Source organism: Podarcis vaucheri (genome assembly GCF_965113315.1).
Source record: "Podarcis vaucheri genome assembly, chromosome: 9".
Classification (NCBI taxonomy): Eukaryota; Metazoa; Chordata; class Lepidosauria; order Squamata; family Lacertidae; genus Podarcis; species Podarcis vaucheri.
The window spans coordinates 68,118,128-68,137,577 of NC_138767.1; the positions used below are offsets into that span (position 1 = coordinate 68,118,128).

A 19,450-nucleotide genomic window follows, 5' to 3' on the forward strand; every position below is an offset into this window, starting at 1 on the left:
ATAGCGTCCAAAAGTAGGGGCATTTATTTTGTGCACTGGGGGGGTTATTACAACGACAGCTTCCGAGGTGCTATTCCATGACACTGGCCATATTTGGTTTGCAAAGTCCACTTTGCTTACTAGAAACCCCAAACCCACCAACTGGAGTCAGATGCAGAATAGTGAATGGGTAGAGGAAAAGCAAAATGCCAAGGATTGGGTTAGGGGGCAGAACCAATTATCAGCTGCTGATGAAATCACACAAGTGAAATACTTCGGATAAGGTCTGATGTGTGTGGACTTTAAACTAGTCAATATACTAAGCTGCCTTATATGAGTTATACGGAACGGGTAGCGCTGTGGTCTAAACCACTGAGCCTCTTGGCCTTGCCGATCAGAAGGTTGGCGGTTCGAATCCCCATGATGGGGTGAGCTCCCGTTCCTCTGTCCCAGTTCCTGCCAACCTAGCAGTTCAAAAGCACACCAGTGCAAGTAGATAAACAGGTACCACTGCGGTGGGAAGGTAAACGGCGTTTCCGTGCGCTCTGGTTTGCATCACGGTGTTCCGCCAGAAGCGGTTTAGTCCTGCTGGCCACATAACGCAGAAATCTGTCTGTGGACAAACTTTGGCTCCCTTGGCCGGAAAGCAAGCTGAACACAGCAACCCCATAGTCACCTTTGACTGGGCTTAACTGTCCAGGGGTCCTTTAAAAGGTAAAGGTAAAGGACCCCTGAAAGTTAAGCCCAGTCGCAGACGACTCTGGGGTTGCGCCGCTCATCTTGCTTTACAGACCGAGGGAGCCGGCGTTTGTCCACATACAGTTTTTCTGGGTCATGTGGTCAGCATGACTAATCCACTTCTGACGCAACGGAACACTGAAACCAGAGCAGTGCATGGAAACGCCATTTACCTTCCCGCCAGACCGGTACCTATTTATCTACTTGCACTTTTGGTGAGCTTTCAAATTGCTAGGTTGGCAGGAGCTGGGACTGAGCAACGGGAGCTCACTCCGTCGCAGGGATTCAAACTGCCGACCTTCTATTATTGGCAAGCCCAAGAGGCTCAGTGGTTTAGACCACAGTGCCACCCGCGTCGCAATCCCATAGTCACCTTTGACTGGACATAACTGTCCAGAGGTCCTTTATCTTTACCTATATGAGTTACATCATTGGTCCATTCAATTCATCACTGACTGACAACAATTCTCTTAAGCAAGTCATTCCAATAACAACTACAATATAATTTCCTTCCTGGACTCATAATCTTTCAATTCTTGAGATATATATTTTTTTTAAAAAAAAATGAATAGGCTGTCCCACTTTTCAATTAACATAGAATCACTGGGGAATTTTACTCATGCAATGGCATTGTTGTATAAAATGAATGCTGGCTGAAAAACGAAATATTTTCCCTGAAACCTTTAAAAAACCCCAAACACACACCTTACTTTGTTTACCAAATGTAACATAAAATAATGCCAGGAGTTTCACAGTTTCAATGTCACTTTTGGTGGCATCATGTGGCAAAAGGCAAACAAAAAAGTTATATAAATATTTATTATCTGCTTATCACATGAAGGACAGCTTTTATTATTAATTTCAGACTGAATAAGCACAGCAAACACAATTATAAATAAATTACGGTATAGATAACAACCGAAAGAAGTCCTTCATGGTGACTAGTCAGTCTATAGTATAGTAGAAATACAAATCTAATCTCATCAGGTTTCCAGAAACTAAATTTGAATTATTCATTACCATGACAAATATCTTGTTATACTGTGTGTGTTTTCAATAATTTAAAGCTCTGTGAAATTCAGTTATAGCAGATCCATAGCTCCTTCGCTTGAATTCTACATTTCAGTGAAACTAAAATAAAAATAAAAACAGGGGCATCCTCTCAGAAAATAAAATAGATATTCTTAATGAAAACACACGCAATGATATCACCATTGCTCAACAGCTTCCCTTACTGGGCTGGCCGAGGTATCCCAAATGTGGTGTTGGAGGAATCCCGAACAATAACTCTGGGTGATTTCAACATCCATGGCCAAGCTGAGGCTGCTGTTGGATTACCTCGAGATTTCATGGCTCCATGGCAACCATAGGACCATCTCAGATTGTTCCCGGCTGAATGCACAGGGCATGACATACCCATGATTTGGTCTTTGCTTCAAGTGGGACGGGAGGTAATCTGGAAATAGAGGGGTCTCTGGGGATCCACTGTCATGGTCACAGAGGTCATGTGGGGCTCTGGTGATAGAGGCAGATCAAGGAGGATGCCAGACTGTGTACCTGCTCCTTTGGAGAATACAGCTCCAACCAGTTGATCTATCTCCTAGACACAGGAACCACAGACCCGCAAGGCCATTGCCTTTACACCATTGCTATTTGTCTTCTAAAAACAAGATGAAGTTATCTTTTTAACCAACTGGCATGTATTGATGTTTTTAATTATGTGTACAGCGAGGGACGCGGGTGACGCTGTGGGTTAAACCAGAGCCTAGGACTTGCCGATCAGAAGGTCGGCGGTTCGAATCCCCGTGATGGGGTGAGCTCCCGTTGCTCGGTCCCTGCTCCTGCCAACCTAGCAGTTCAAAAGCACATCAAAGTGCAAGTAGATAATAGGGACTGCTCCAGCGGGAAGGTAAACGACGTTTCCGTGTGCTGCTCTGGTTCGCCAGAAGCGGCTTAGTCATGCTGGCCACATGACCAGGAAGCTGTCTGCGGACAAACGCCGGCTCCCTCAGCCAATAAAGCGAGATGAGCGCCGCAAACCCCAGAGTCGGTCACGACTGGACCTAATGGTCAGGGGTCCCTTTACCTTTTATTCTACAGCCATACCTCATCTTACGTTTGCTTCACATTGCGGCTTTTCAGGTTACGAATGCGGTAAACCCGGAAGTACACTTCCGGGTTCACCACAAGCGCAGAAGCGATCTGCACGCTTTGCGCATGCGCAGAAGCACTCTATCGCGCTTCACACATGCGCAGTAGTGGCGCTCTACTTACGGACTTTTCAGGGTGCGAACGGAACCCCAAAATGAATCACGTTTGTAAGTAGAGGTACCACTGTATTCTGTATTATGTAAGCCAAATTGATAACACTTTATGTGTGGCTTGTAAATATTTATAAAATAAAGTGGTACCTCAGGTTAAGTACTTAATTCGTTCCAGAGGTCTGTACTTAACCTGAAACTGTTCTCAACCTGAAGCACCACTTTAGCTAATGGGGCCTCCTGCTGCTACCGCGCTGCTGGAACCCGATTTCTGTTCTCATCCTGAAACAAAGTTCTTAACCTGAAGCACTATTTCTATGTTAGCGGAGTCTTTAACCTGAAGTGTATGTAACCTGAGGTACAACTGTAGATACATCTGGGAAATTTGGTAAGGGGTATGACTGGATAAATGGTTGCTTCTCGCAAATAAATCATCCTGACTATTGTACAAAAATGATACATAATGAATTGAAAAGGATGTTTAAAATAACGTTTGTAAAAAAAACAAAACCCAGAAGCTTTTCTTTTGGGAATTATAGGGACAGAACGACCTAAAATATATAGAAACTTATTCATGTATGCGACTATAGCAGCAATAATGTTACTCGTCCCAAATTGGAATGAAGCAGAAGTCCCAGCAAAGGAAGAATGGATACAAAAACTTATGGAATATGCACAAACGGCAAAACTTACCGGAAGAATAAGAAAACAAAATAACAAACTTTTTAAAAAAAGAATGCAAATGGTTTATTGAATATTTACAGATAAACTGTAAACAGATAAGAACATTGGTAGGATTATTGAAATAAACTGCAGTTTTATAAGAGTATATATTTAACGTAGATGAATAAATGAACAAATTAAGTTAATTGGGATATGCAGAAGATACTAAAAATAAATTTAAGGAACTGGAGAAAGAGGGGGAAGGAAGTCAAGTTTTGAAATGTTCAAAATGATTGTTAAATTAATGAAATGTATAAATCTGAAAAGCATAAATAAAGTTTAAAAATAAAATAAAATGTGTATATTTTAACAACACACAATTTGTTGTGGTTATTCTTATCTCATAATAGCCACAGAAGGGGAGACTGCTTTCAACGACCCTGCCTCAAAGCTGCCCTAGTGAGCATCAATTCTTCGAGAGACAGTATGACCTGAAATCTGAAAGGAACAAACCAGAGAGTGCTCCTTATTCTAGGCATTCAGTCATACCTAACAACATAATATGCACTTGTAGTGTTTTCCTATCAGGCTAAGACTTGCAATTCTGCCAGCAGGTGTACATGCACAAACTCCCTGAAATGCTATAATTCATCTGGTGCTTTCAGTGTTCTGTTGTTAATTTCAGTGACAAACTGGCTTGTTCAACTGAATATTCAGCTTCTTGGAATGTGGACACATTTTCTATTGTTAGACATAGAGAAAAACCCTAATACAGTGGTACCTCGGGTTAAGTACTCAATTCGTTCCGGAGGTCCGTACTTAACCTGAAACTGTTCTTAACCTAAAAATAAAAATAAAAATAAATTCCTTCCAGTAGCACCTTAAAGACCAACTAAGTTAGTTCTTGGTATGAGCTTTCGTGTGCATGCACACTTCTTCAGATACACTGAAACAGAAGTTGCCAGATCCTTCTATATAGTGAGAAGGTGGGGAGGGGTATTACTCAGAAGGGTGGTGGGAATGGGAGATTGGCAGATAGCTGAGATGAGCCTGTTGACGACTCTTAACGACTGTAATAGGTCTTACAGGAAAAGGCAAGGGGTGAGAAGGTGAGAAATGGCTTAGTCATGTATAATGAGATAAGAATCCAATGTCTCTGTTCAGACCAGGTCTATCCATGGTTTTAAGTTTGGTAATGAGTTGCAATTCAGCAGCTTCTCTTTCCAGTCTATTTCTGAAATTCCTTTGTAGTAAAACAGCTACTTTGAGATCTTGTATAGAATGTCCTGGGAGATTGAAGCGTTCTCCTACTGGTTTCTCTGTTTTGTGATTCTTGATGTCAGATTTATGTCCGTTTATTCTTTGGCGTAAGGTTTGGCCTGTTTGTTCAATATAGAGAGCTGAAGGACACTGTTGGCATTTGATGGCATACACAATGTTAGACGATGAGCAATTAAATAGTCCCGAGATGGTATGTGTGATGTTGTTGGGGCCAGTAATGGTGTTGTCCGGGTGTATGTGGCAGCAAAGTTGGCATCTGGGTTTATTGCAGGCTCTGGTGCCAGTGTCCGTGTTAAGTCTGGTTGTAGTATTATTGTGGGTTAGGAGTTGTTTAAGATTGGGTGGCTGTCTGTAGGCAATGAAAGGTCTTCCTCCCAGAGCTTGAGAAAGAGAACTGTCATTGTCCAGGAGAGGTTGTAGATCTCTGATGATGCGTTGTACTGTTTTAACTTGGGAGCTGTATGTGATGACTAGAGGTGTTCTGTTATTTTCTTTTTTGGTCTGTCTTGCAGCAAGTTCTCTCTGGGTATCAGTCTGGCTCTGTTGATCTGTTGTCTAACTTCATCTGCTGGGTATTTTAGTTCTGAAAAGGTTTGCTGTAGATCTCTTAGGTGAGAGTCTCTGTCTGTAGAATTGGAACAGATGCGGCTGTAACGTAGTGCCTGGCTATATACAATGGACTGTTTGGTATGTTTGGTATGTTTGGGATGGTAGCTAGAGGCATGTAGATATGTTTGTCGGTCAGTTGGTTTACGGTATAAGGTGGTGTCTATGCGCCCATCCTGTATTTTTATAGTAGTGTCCAAAAAATGTATTTCTTGCATAGATTGATTCATTGTAAGGTTGATTGTGGGGTGAAAATTATTGAATTTCTGGTGAAAGGTGTCCAGGGTGAAAGGTGTCCATTGACCATGTGTCCAGATGATAAAAATATCGTCAATGTATCGCAGGTACAAGAGAGGTTTGAGTGGGTAGGAGTTTAGGAAACGTTGTTCTAAATCTGCCATGAAGAATACAGCTACCTATCTGTAACTGTTCTTAACCTGAAGCACCACGTTAGCTAATAGGGCCTTCTGCTGCTGCCGCACTGCCGGAGCATGATTTCTGTTCTCATCCTGAAGCAAAGTTCTTAACCTGAAGCACTATTTCTGGGTTAGCAGAGTTTGTAACCTGAAGTGTATGTAACCTGAGGTACCACTGTAGATTCTAGAGTTCCATGTGATTTTAATATACGTACGGTACTTCCTGCCTTTCAAATACATCATCAACGTGTCCTACAAACTTGTGTTCATATATCCAAAGAAGTCTGTAGCATGAAGTCTGTAGCCTTTTGCTTATTTTTATATTTGTGCCCCTGTAAACAACCTATTTGTATGTTGTTGTTCTAAACTGCAAATTGGCATCTGTACATAAACTTCGTGGAACACAAATTGGTTCAAATTAGATGTTCTTTTCTGAAATGAGTGTATTTGAATGCTCACACACTTCTCCCAAAAAAATTCTGCTGTACCTTTCAGTGTCTTAACAAAATCTATTTCTCTAAATAAGATTTAGAGGTTCAAAAAGTCTTCAGTTTGTAAATACGGAGAAGGATAAATGGAAATTGGCATACATTAACGAAGAAAAAGTAGCTCAGCCACTTAGTCAGTTACAATTGGCACAAGTGAGAATTCTAGGACTAAACTTAACAGCACGGCTGAATGAGAAAGACATACTTTCTGATTTAACTGCTTCTAAAAATTACACTATAAATATATATTTTTAATTGTTGTGCAATAAATATACATATCTATGACAGTCAAAATTATCACACTAAAATATACTTGATAGCCATAGCTAGTGTGATTTGAATTTTTTAGGATGGGGAGGGGAGATGAGTAGAATCATAGAATCATAGAATCATAGAGTTGGAAGAGACCACAAGGGCCATCGAGTCCAACCCCCTGCCAAGCAGGAAACACCATCAGAGCACTCCTGACATATGGTTGTCAAGCCTCTGCTTAAAGACCTCCAAAGTAGGAGACTCCACCACACTCCTTGGCAGCAAATTCCACTGTCAAACAGCTCTCACTGTAAGTGAAAGAGTTTTGTAAAATTATGCAAGGAATGACTCATCCTTTCTCATAATACTAGAATCCAGGTCAGTCAATAAAGTGGAATGGTGGAAGATTCAGGAGAGATTAAACAAAATATTTCTTTCTCTGGCTCCCTTAAGATGTGGTGACACAGTTTAGGAGGCTTTCAAGGGGCATTAGAAAAAGTCATGGAGGATAAGTCGATCAAGGTCATGGTGGCTATATGCTTCTGCCAGGATCACAGATCCTCTGATTGCCAATTGCTGGAAAACACAAGCAGGGGTCTACTGCTCCCCTCATGTCTTGATTTTGAGGCTCCCGTTGGCTTCTGGTTATCTCCTGTGGGAAACAGACTGATGGGATTAGAAAGGGTTTTGGTCTTAATCCAAAGAGATTCTTCTTGTGTTATCAGATTAGCCATGCCAGAAGTTCTCAAACTATGGACCACTGGAGGTATGCAAGTTCCATTCAGCAGTCTGTGAAAAGGCTTCACAGTACAGTCGTACCTTGGAAGTCGAACGGAATCCGTTCCGGAAGTCCATTCGACTTCCAAAACATTCAGAAACCAAAACACGGCTTCTGATTGGCTGCAGGAAGTCAGACGTTTGGCTTCCAAAAATAGTTCACAAACCGGAATAGTGACTTCTGGGTTTGCAGCATTCACGAGCCAAAACCTTCGAGAACTAAGCTGTTAAAAACCTAGGTGCAAGTGTAGTTGAGAATACCTTCATCCCATCTGACACAATTTATTTTTTAAAATCAGAGCCAGATTATCAAACAGGCTAAGGCGGCTTTAGTCTTGGGCAATGATCTTCATAATATAAATGCTGGAACAGTTGACTTATTTCCCCTAAAAGACTATGGTAACCTAGATGTGTACTTTAATACGTTCAACAAAGAAAAAATATATTACATGGCCTGAGACTCTGGCAATTTCCAATTGGTCCACAGAAAAAACTGTTTGCGAGCTGACATATTGGGTTTTGGGTGTTTCACATTGACTTACAATGACTCCATCATAACCGTTAGCTCCCCAACCCGTAACATTTCTTGCTACGGGCAAGGTTCATACTTGGTTGCTTGTCTGCACAACACTGTAAACTGCTTCTAGCTATGATTGGCAAGATTAAGGACAGATCATCTGATAAGACAGAACTGCATGGCAATGAGCTAGGGCACTGTTGGAGCAGTTTCAATTAGTTGCAGTGTGGCAGCATGAACTGACCTTTTCTTTAGATATTTTACTTGACAAATTAAGACAAAAATACCACAAATATGGTACCACTACTGTGGTATGTAGTGAAGTCAGCCAATTACAATAAATCTCTCTCATCCATTTACTATTAGAAAAGAGGAAATAAGCAAGGCTTTAACTGTCAGAATAATTTGGAACAATTCAGAGTTAATTAGCCATCACAACATTGGCACAATGTTTTTCATTATGACAAAAGCAGTGCTTTCTCTTTCAACAATGTATAAACCATTACTTCTTAGATTATTTATTCTTGATGGTCTGATTTAAGTATATGCACCAAAAAGCCAAACATTTTCCCCTAAGCTTAGCAAAATCTTTTCCAATAGTGCTTTTAAAATACTGAAGTCTGTTTTCATCGTTAGATACAGCTATCATCTTATTGTCAATCCACTCCCAATCATGTATAACAAGGAATAATATACATTCTTTCTCTCTCTCTTTCATGCACCCATGCATGCCACTTATTCATCATCTGTCCATCCCTTACAGTACTCTTAATTTCAATTAACTGAAAATAATATCTTCATATCTACAGTATCAAGCATGAGCACGATACTCTGTCTCTATTAAAAGGAAGACTAATAAAGTCATGATCTCTTTAGCTAGGATGTGTTGGGCATTTTAAAGAAAAATTAAAGCAACGTTTACTGCAGCGGAGAGGTAGAGCAGCACATTAACCAAACAGTAAACATAAAGCAAAATGAGCAAAGATAAAGTAAAATATATGGTCATGTTGTCCAGATGCCTGATTATCGTCTTCCAAAGAAACTACTCTATTCCGAACTTAAAAATGGAAAGTGTAACGCTGGTGGTCAACAAAAGAGGTTTAAAGACTCTCTCCAGGCAAATCTTAAAAACTGTAGTATAAACACCGACAACTGGGAAACAGTGGCCTGGGAGTGCCTCCAATCAGAGAACAGCCTTTACCAAAGGTGTCATGGGTTTGAACTCAGGATGAAAGAGAGAAACGTGATAAGAGGAAGGTACGCTTGCCAAACTCTCACTGTGATCAAATCTCACCCGAAAACCTCTGTCCCCACTGGGGAAGGACCTGTGGATCCAGAACTGGCCTCCACAGTCACTTACAGACTCACTGTTAAAACTGTGTTTATGGAAGACAATCTTACTAGGCTACGAGTGATCGCCAAAGAAGAAGAAGATACAAACACACACACACACACACACACACACACACACACACACACACGAAACAGAATATGCAAGAAAGGGAGTTGTGTGGCTTATCAGTAATGATGTCACAGGCCCTACCCGATAGCTGAATGTGATACTTATGCCACTGCCTAATCTGTGCAGGGAGGCAGCGTGAGTACAGGAACATATAAGGATACCTGCACATATTCAAAAGCAGAAAGAAGCAGCTACCCCACAGTGCTGTAGAAAGAAAGGAAAGAAGACCTATGGAGAAGCCCATTTCCAATAGGAAGAAGGCGTGATGTGGCAAGAAGGCTCGGGAAATTATCTGGAGCAGTTGAGGAAAGTAAGCAAGGCAAACGAAAAAAAGCACAGGTTAGGTGGCATGTTCAGAAAAAATACGGAAGCAAAAAGTTGGGCAGCAGAGACAAGAACAGAAGCTGAAAAAGTATTGGGGAGGTAAGAGAAGTAGTGTTACTCCAGAGGGGAGGTCATTTATGTCATTCCATGGTATGCCAATTTTTCACAGCAAGGAATAGGTTTCTCTTATTTGAAATGTTCAACTTACAGTGGTACCTCGGGTTAAGTTCTTAATTCATTCCGGAGGTCCATTCTTAACCTGAAACTGTTCTTAATCTGAAGCACCACTTTAGCTAATGGGGCTTCCCACTGCCGCTGCGCCGCCAGAGCACAATTTCTGTTCTCATCCTGAAGCAAAGTTCTTAACCTGAAGCACTATTTCTGGGTTAGCAGAGTTTGTAACCTGAAGCGTGTGTAACCTGAAGCGTATGTAACCTGAGGTACACAGTTCTACACACACAGACATAATTTTATTTGTATGCTGCCTTTCCACAGTTCAAACTATGCTCAAGATGGCTTACAACATAAAAACAATACATAAAAACAATACAACAAAAGTAGTCATAAACTCTAAATATGACATTAAAAAAATACAAAACCAAACTGAATAATTTCTATGCAATCGCAACAAAATCTAAAATAAGTATTTGTTGTTGTTGTTGTTTAGTCATGTCCAACTCTTCGTGACCCCATGAACCAACCAAACGGCAGCAAGGTCTGCAACTTTTGTAGAGACAGGACACACACGGAAAGCGTAACACAGCAGCAGTGGTCTATCGGGAGAGAGGCACGGGGGCAGCGAAAGCAGCCTCAGCATCCTTGCAGAGCCTCTGCACTGTGAGGATGGGAATGAGGCAGGGCAAAGTCATGGGAGCTCTAGGAAGTGGATGAGCACCTGCAGGGCTACCGCTCCAACTTCAGAGTACAGTAATATGTGGTCCGAACGTCTTCCGTGCCTGCAATGGCAGGATGCCCTTAAACCTTCCAGACTGAACTGCGCGGTGGTAAAAATCAACTGGGCCGTCCGCTCTGCGATTATACGTCTTGGCGGCCGAGTGGCTCACCATGAGGACATCACACCCAGCAAGGTAGAATTATTCAGTCCTGACAGGGTGTACCTGACCACCTTAGGGAATGAACTCTGTTAGGTGTTGCCTGCAGGATTGGTTGTCAGGATGCTGAGGATTTTTTTTCAGTTGTAGGTTGTCTTGGTGTTGAGACCGCAATTTCATGGTCCCGGGTGGTGGTTTTATGCCTTGGGCGGAATCTTTTCATCTATCATTCCTAAAGGGGGGCGTGCAGTGGTCACATACACACCCTGCGGTGGCATTTCAGGGTTCCCCGTTAAAGGGTTTTGTGTGAAGGGAGTCACTGGCCGTACGATGATAGGTTGTCAATAAACCAGTTCTGCACGGGGGGGGGGGGGCTTGCTGTGTAAATATGTGTTTTGCAGTGCCCCCTCCGATCCGATTAACCCTGCCATGCCTCAGTCCCCCGGGTTGGGGATCTGAGAGGGATACACGGCCAATGCCTAAGCCAAGGTTTCCTACATTTGAAACTGATAATAAAGTTGTGGCCATTTTAAATCCCCAAACACGTTGTCATGTGTGTTTCATTGCTCTCGGGCTGTCTCTTGGGGGGGGCAGGGGTCTCCACCTGGGCACGCAAAATAAACTAGGGAAAGCGAGGTTCAGATTTTAAAAAGTCAGAAAACACTGTTAAATGAGCACAAACGCCCTTGTGTGACCTTGTGCGCAATAAATCAAAACTAGCATCACGCTTAATAACGCAGCCAAACATTGTTTATAATTTAGCTATTGGGTACGTAGCTACTGCAAGTCTACATTTTTACTGCAATTTTGCTACTTACCTCGGGTTGACTGGAAACGTTCAGAATCAGTGCCCACAACTCGGCTCGTAGCAAATTTGGACATCCCTGCCGGACATATTGTTGAGCTGCTGCACTATCCTGCTCCATTAAAACTACAAGAAATGCAGGTGTTAATAATACACACAAACATATTTCAGTTTTATATTTTATTAGCATTTCATTTAAGTGTTCCTCCAAGACCATTTAAGATGGCAGGAAAAAGGGGCTATGAATTTGCTGAACTAATTTTGAAAAGGGATACAAGAACGGGGGACGCGAGGAAGTCAAGAGAATATGTGGATTTAAGATCTAAAATTAAGAAAGAAGAAATTTTTGTGTTTTTTCTTATATGTGCTTTTTTGTTATTAGTTTTTAACGTATGTATTTTGTATCTTTTGTGTTTAATGTGTGTGTTGTTGTATTTTGTAGTATGTATTAGTGTTTCTATTTTTTTTATTTTTCTTGCTCCTGTCTTTGCATTTTTTTCTATATTTTGTAAAATCCAATAAAAACTTCTAAAAAACAAAAACAAAAAAAAGATGGCAGGAAAAATGGCTATTCCACACAGATCTATGTAGAATATGAAGCCTGTGCAGAATTGGAGGCTGAATCACACAAAGTAAGTTTTCAAAATTGAGGGGATTTTAAAGCTAAGATTACCATAGTTGGTTAGAAGTCACATTTACAGCACAGTTCTGTACCCATCTACTCAGAAGTAAATCACACTGCGTTTTGGGAGGCTTACTATGGTTAATATATAGGACTGTACTCTCAGTTAACGTAACGATAATAAATGTCCTGAATCACCAAGCTGATTGCCATGGATTAGTAATATTAGTTTCAGACATTATTTAGTATTTCTAAAAATAAATTCTGTGTGTTCTCTTCACTTCTGGCACGTCCACACTATTTTTCAAACCTTTTCCAACTGTGGCACTACAGCTATAGAACCTGTTGCCAACTGTGGTACATAGTGCATCATTACTGCTCGCCTTTAGAAAATGCTTTAAAAACCTATTTGGGGGCTGTAGAACTGAAATTGATTTAGTTTTATTTATCTATTGGAGTTTGCTATTTTACTGGGCTGAATGCTTTTTAGTATTACGGCTGGTTCTATTATTGTTTATTTTAGTGCTATGTTTTACTGTTTTGAGGTTTTTGTTACTTCCACTCTGAAAAAGGTAACGGTAAAGGTACCCCGACCATTAGGTCCAGTCGCGGATGACTCTGGGGTTGCGTGCTCATCTCGCTCTATAAGCCGAGGGAGCCGGTGTTTGTCCGCAGACAGCTTCTGGGTCATGTGGCCAGCATGACTAAGCTGCTTCTGGCGAACCAGAGCAGTGCACAGTAACGCCGTTTACCTTCCCGCCAGAGTGGTACCTATTTATCTACTTACACTTGACGTGTTTTCAAGATGCTAGGTGGGCAGGAGCAGGGACTGAGCAAGGGGTGTGCAAGTAGATAAATAGGTACCGCTCCGGCGGGAAGGTAAACGGCGTTTCCATGCGCTGCTCTGGTTCGCCAGAAGCAGCTTAGTCATGCTGGCCACATAACCCAGAAGCTGTACGCCGGCTCCCTTGGCCAATAAAGTGAGATGAGCGCTGCAACCCCAGAGTCGGTCACGACTGGACCTAATGGTCAGGGGTCCCTTTACCTTTACCTATTATTGCTCATAAGTCTTCCTCACATTTTACAAAGGAGATTTTAAAGTATTTAGGAAGAACGCATTTAATAATTAAGTATCAGTAGATAGTTCACCATGAAGAAAGAGAAAAAGAACTGCCTTTCTGATCTTTGCCCAGATGAAGTTGAGAAATATTTAGCAAAGAGAGAAGGTGAGTGAGCTCTTATCTTGAAAGATGAAGAATCCATAGTTTAAGGTTGGTCAGTGTGTCAGAGAATGGACATTTATACAAAGGGAAAAGCAGTTGACAGTGATCAATTGACAAGGGAAACTATTAATTTATATCCAGAACAACAAGAGCAGACTGTGGGTTCTGGTGCAGAGCAAACTGCTGTCCCTTAAGGTCAAAAAGGTGACAGAGCAGCTTTAAAATTTCTTTCTAGGGGGAAGACAAAAGGAACTGGGGGCCATTCAATTCAATGTGCTTAAAGTCCGCTAAATGGGAACAGAGCAGCACTTGACAACAAGCTTACAGCAGGACATGGCAGGCAATTAAAGAAACCAAGGACATAAAGGAAATTGAACATGCTAAAGGACTTTGGGGGAAGCGCTGAAATTCAGTGGCAGAGAACGTCCTGTCTGAAATCTTAGATAGCCACTGCAAGTTATGGCAGACAATACTGTACTGAGCTAGAAGGTAAAGGGACCCCTGACTATTAGGTCCAGTCTTGGCCGACTCTGGGGTTGCGGCGCTTATCTCGCTTTATTGGCCGAGGGAGCTGGCGTACAGCTTCCAGGTCATGTGGGAGCATGACTAAGCCGCTTCTGGCGAACCAGAGCAGCACACGGAAACACCATTTACCTTCCCGCCGGAGCAGTATCTATTTATCTACTTGCACTTTGATGTGCTTTCGAACTGCTAGGTTGGCAGGAGCAGGGACCGAGCAACGGGAGCTCACCCCGTCACGGGGATTTGAACCACTGACCTTCTGATCTGCAAGTCCTAGGCTCTGTGGTTTAACCCACAGCGCCACCCGCGTCCCTGTACTGAGCTACATAGAGCAAAAATTTAACTCAGTGTAAGACAGCTTGCTACAAGAGGAATGCAACATACTGATGCTTATATGATTTAGTTTGGTTTTAGAGATCTCTACTCCGGAAGGTACCTTTGAGCCACTTAACTTGTTTCTTCCTAACATCCGGATTGCAAAAGAGAAACCGAGTATTGACCCACAAAGTAAAGGTTTGAAAGAGACAATGCTACACCTGGCAGTAGATAGGGATAGCATTGGTGAAAATGCTAATATGGGTATGTTTATGCTTTTCTGCTGCTTGGCAAGGTATACACAAACCAGAAATAATTTCCTGGGGCTGTCGGCCAAGATAATACACGGCTAAGCAAGTGGCATGAATATTAAGGCTACCCAATTAGCAGCAAGTCAAAGATAACTCAGTAACAGATGCCTGCTTAAAGGCTATCCGGGACCATGGAAGAGCTTCTGTTCAGTATGAACTTTGATGCCAGCCCCCAGTAATTAGGACATTGCTGGAAAAACAAAACAAAACAAAACAAAACAGAAGGCCTGCTTGAAAAGTTTAAAAGTGAAGATGAACACCTTTGATGACTAGTTTGATCAAGCTTGCAGTGCATGAGTCACACAGTGAGACTATGACTCAACACAAATCACACTTCCTATTTTTCTGCTGTCCACCTACCAGGTACCTCCTGCATCCACACATTTCATTCCATTCCCCTTCCTTTTTTTGCATTTAATATTCAGTGAAAAGTGATTATCCAATATTTGTATAATGTCCAAATTCAGTTTTTTGAGGAGCTGAAACAAACTATTTTTTTAAAAAAATGGCTTTGTACAGATCTGAAATGATGCTATTAAATCAAGGTCATGGATATCTAGGTTACTTTCATCATCATCATCATCATCATCTACTATTATTTATACCCCACCCATCTGGCTGAGTTTCCCCAGCCACTCTGGGCAGCTCCCAACATAATATTAATAATATTCTATTAATTTAAGTGGTTGCCCGATCAGAAGCATGTCATTTTGGGTTTTCTCCCCTCCCGCCCCAAATTATCATAGTTGTCATGCTGTCTTTTAATATAATTTAGAAGAGGAGAATGTGACACGGGCATGGCCTAATTCCTTTCACAGTCACTCTTGTGAAAGGAAAGGCAGAGAAAAAAATAATTTGTTCCATGTGGGTTTGATTTCTTTTAATTAAGGCGTAGGGTTGATTTCCTTTCAACTGGTAGAATAATGACCTTATCTGAAAGGGCATAACCATCCTGCAAGCTGACTTAGTGCTACGTGTTTCATTAGGTTTTGCACTAGCAACTAACCACCTGGAAGAATTAAAGTTATATTCTTATCTGATGCAGGGACATAAACTCCATTAAGACTAATGAGAGTTCTTTGTGCACAGAAGCAACTCTGGTGATTTTAAAATAGAATTCAAAACAGGAATTCAGCAATTTGGAATAAAGCTGTCATAAACACACACACACACACACTTCGTTTTTAATCTGCCAGCTGTGACACTCTTTATCTAGAACCTATAAACCTCTAGCAGTTCCATCACGTTAAAAAGGTACAAGTTACATTTTTTTTATTTTACATCATTTACAGTGCAATTCTATGGATGTTTACTCTGAAGGAAATCCCAATGCATCCAGTGGTACTTAATTTCTAGTATTTAGAATTGCAGCCTTATTACACTTCATACCAGACAAAACAAAGAAAACCCACAGAAAAACTTGTAATTTGTTTAGAGTCAGTATCCAATTCTTACCTTTCTGACCAATGCGTACATGTTCATTTTCAAAGAGTTCTAAAACAGTAAAGCAAGAAAAGAGTGCAAAGAGTTCAAAACTATTTAAACTTTACAGAAGGACGTTTGATTTAACTATCAAAACATCTTATCTGAAATCATGGCACCATACATGTACCAGAATTCCAAGGAACATGCATTCATAATACACATGTGCAACATTTCTCTCCGAAAAACGGCACCCGTTTGCCTCCAAACCACTTTTTAAACCCTTACCCTTTTCGTTTGAAATGTAATTTGAAGCAAGAGTTTGGTTTTTTAAAGGAAAACAATGTTGGTTCTCTCTCTCTCTACTCTGAAAAGATTAAAGGGCAGTTTGAGAATACGGTTATCAGAACGCTATATGAGATGGAAATTCAGAAGATGGGTGTCTGCATGTCCTTAGCTTAGCTTCCCTGTATAGCCTGTTAGTGCGCTATTTTAAAGTATCATATTATTTCATTCTCTCCTTTTGTAAGCCACCTTAGGGGGGGGAATTAAGGTCCCAAATTTTTTTGTCTAAAATAAACAATGTTCTTCAAATGTGCTATTTTTCATTCATGAGAAAGGTGCTTCAACTATAGTTATAGAACATCAGCAGTCTTATTAATTTCCACCCATTTAAATTTTGATGGCTATCTGCTCATTCCCATCATGAGACAGGTATTATTTCCAAGTGGCGAATGCATTACCAGCAAGGAGAGCTTCCTGCAATTTAGAGATGGAGCTGAAGAGGGCATATGCTAATCTAGTTAGATAATAAAGAGAACACAAAAAGATGCCTTGAGGCTCTATCGACTTTGCTGTGGCACAAGTCTTGTCCTTCATCAGTTGAATAAAGATAAATCAAGATAATGTTACAGAGTATTCTATACACAGCATGAATGCCGCTGGAGATAAAAGCCCTAGCCGCAATAACATTGCTCATCTCTAAAGCACTGCAACACTTTCCCTCTTGGTATTCTGGATTAATCTGCAGTTCTAAACTACTAGAACCATTCTGTTTGACAGCTGGTTTTCAATATGCAGGGATTTTGTCTGAAGAAATTGTTAGTCGTGTGATCCCACACCTGCACTCTGAAGTGCAGACCAAAGCTTTGTTGTTGTTGTTTAGTCGTGTCCGACTCTTCGTGACCCCATGGACCAGAGCACGCCAGGCACTTCTGTCTTCCACTGCCTCCCGCAGTTTGGTCAAACTCATGCTGGTAGCTTTGAGAACACTATCCAACCATCTCATCCTCTGTTGTCCCCTTCTCCTTGTGCCCTCCATCTTTTCCAACATCAGGGTCTTTTCCAGGGAGTCTTCTCTCCTCAGGAGGTGGCCAAAGTATTGGAGCCTCAGCTTCAGGATCTGTCCTTCCAGTGAGCACTCAGGGCTGATTTCCTTCAGAATGGATAGGTTTGATCTTCTTGCAGTCCATGGGACTCTCAAGAGTCTCCTCCAGCACCATAATTCAAAGTAGTAATTCAAGGTAGTAAGACCAAAGCTTACTACCTCAGTAACAATTAGTCCTAACTTTTTTGGACTAAAAGATTTACATTCAGTCTAGGATCTGCTATTTTCCAAATCAGGCTTCTCACATTTGCTTTTATAAAAGCAGTGTTTTAAAATTTAGCCAAATTCCGACCAAGAGAGGGCTCCAGGAATGAAGATACTGTACTCAGTAAGTTTTGGCTTTTCCTGCTATCATTACCATACAAGTTATACTTGCCAAATCTCTTCCTACCACAGTGCAAATAAAGCCACAAGAATTGTCATTGGAACAGAAGTTAGCATCTATATCTCACACGAATCCTTGTAAGAACCAAGAACAATTTTACTACTTTAAACAAAGGCACTAACCTGGAGGCACGTTTGCAGAATCATCAATATCCAGCTGGCCTGTGTTCAAGTCTAGCTCATTGAAATATTCTTTCTTGAGAAAAAATGTACAAAAAGCCCACAAATATTTTATCAGCAAAGGATATTTCTTTAAATTTTAATTAGTTGTCAACAAAACTCCAAATTGCTATCAATTAGAAATATGATTTACCGTATTTTTCACTCTATAAGACGCACCAGCCCACAAGACGCGCCTAGTTTTTGGAGGAGGAAAACAAGAAAAAAAATAAATTCTGAATCTCAGAAGTCAGAACAGCAAGAGGGATCGCTACGCAGTGAAAGCAGCAATCCCTCTTGCTGTTCTGGCTTCTGGCCTAGCTGCGCAGCCTGCATTCACTTCATAAGACGCACACACATTTCCCCTTACTTTTTAGGAGGGCAAAAGTAAGTCTTATAGAGCAAAAAATACGGTATACTATAATTGTCATCTAGCCCAGTCCTCTGACTTAGGAACGAGGCAAGAATTAAAAGCAGAGAGGCTCAACTATGTGCGTACCCTGTTAAGATTTATTATGAGCAGTATTGCAGTGGGCACAGCATGTTGTGAGCAGGACTCCCAACTTGATTTCAGCCACATCCCAAGCATTATGTCACCTAGTATTGTGTAGGGCAGTGGTTGCCAATTAGGTTTAATATCACAAATGTTATGGTCTGTTTTACTGCTGTGCAATTTTTCAATATATTGGTCAAAATCGGTTTTGAAATCACACCGCAATAACGATTTTGACCCAGTGTCAGGCTTCGGGGAATCGGCTCCATCCCCCGTGGCCGTAGATAAGCAGAACAAAAGAAAAGGACTCTTCTTACCAGTTAGAAACTTTAATAACCACAGCGAGAGAACAAAGAACACATCTTCTAGTAATGGCGGTGCTCCCAATTAAAGAGCCCACCCCCTTCGGTCCGTATGAACCTACGTCACTTCTACGTCTCGTAATCTGAGCTTGCCCCCTCTGTGGTTTCTGTTCTACCACTTTCTGAGCCCTTCTCAATTTTGCAGAGGGTGGTGGAGGAATGCTGTCTGTGAATCTGTTAACCTTCTCCCTTCCAGTGTTTCCTCTCCTAGCTGTTCCCCATCCAGTATATCCCAGCTTCTGCCTTCTGAACTATGTCCCTCTGCAAACTGCTGTTCCAAATCTATATTGTCCTCCTGCTCCTGGGGAGATTCAGGATCTGGATCAGGAGCAGGGGGAGGCTCTCACCATTCCTCCTCAGTGCAGCCCTCCGCAACACAGTCCCTGACACCCAGCAATACGCAGCAGTATGTAGCTCCTTGCGCAAGGGGAGAGCAGGGCAGCTGATTTCAAGGCACCACCAATGATCTCAGCTTGTGACGCTGCCGATCTGAGCTGCCTTCCCTCATACTGAAGGAGACCAGGGTAGCCAATTGCAAGGTGCTGCCTTCCCCCTCGTGCTGATGGAGACCAGGGCAGCTGATCGTCCTCACTTCAAGGCATCGTGGCACTACCTTCCCCTGGCACTGA

At 41.6% G+C, this 19,450-nt stretch overlaps 1 protein-coding gene across 1 annotated transcript in view; it reads right to left on the bottom strand.

The window, feature by feature from the left end:
* Positions 1–19,450, bottom strand: part of TBC1D19 (TBC1 domain family member 19) — a 74,479-nt gene that overhangs the window by 36,658 nt on the left and 18,371 nt on the right. The window contains exons 9-11 of the mRNA XM_082238210.1: positions 17,931–18,003; positions 16,070–16,108; positions 11,635–11,747 (exon numbers count right to left, since the gene is read on the bottom strand). Coding sequence (XP_082094336.1) covers positions 11,635–11,747; positions 16,070–16,108; positions 17,931–18,003 — 225 coding nt within the window. The remainder of the gene's footprint in view (positions 1–11,634; positions 11,748–16,069; positions 16,109–17,930; positions 18,004–19,450) is intronic.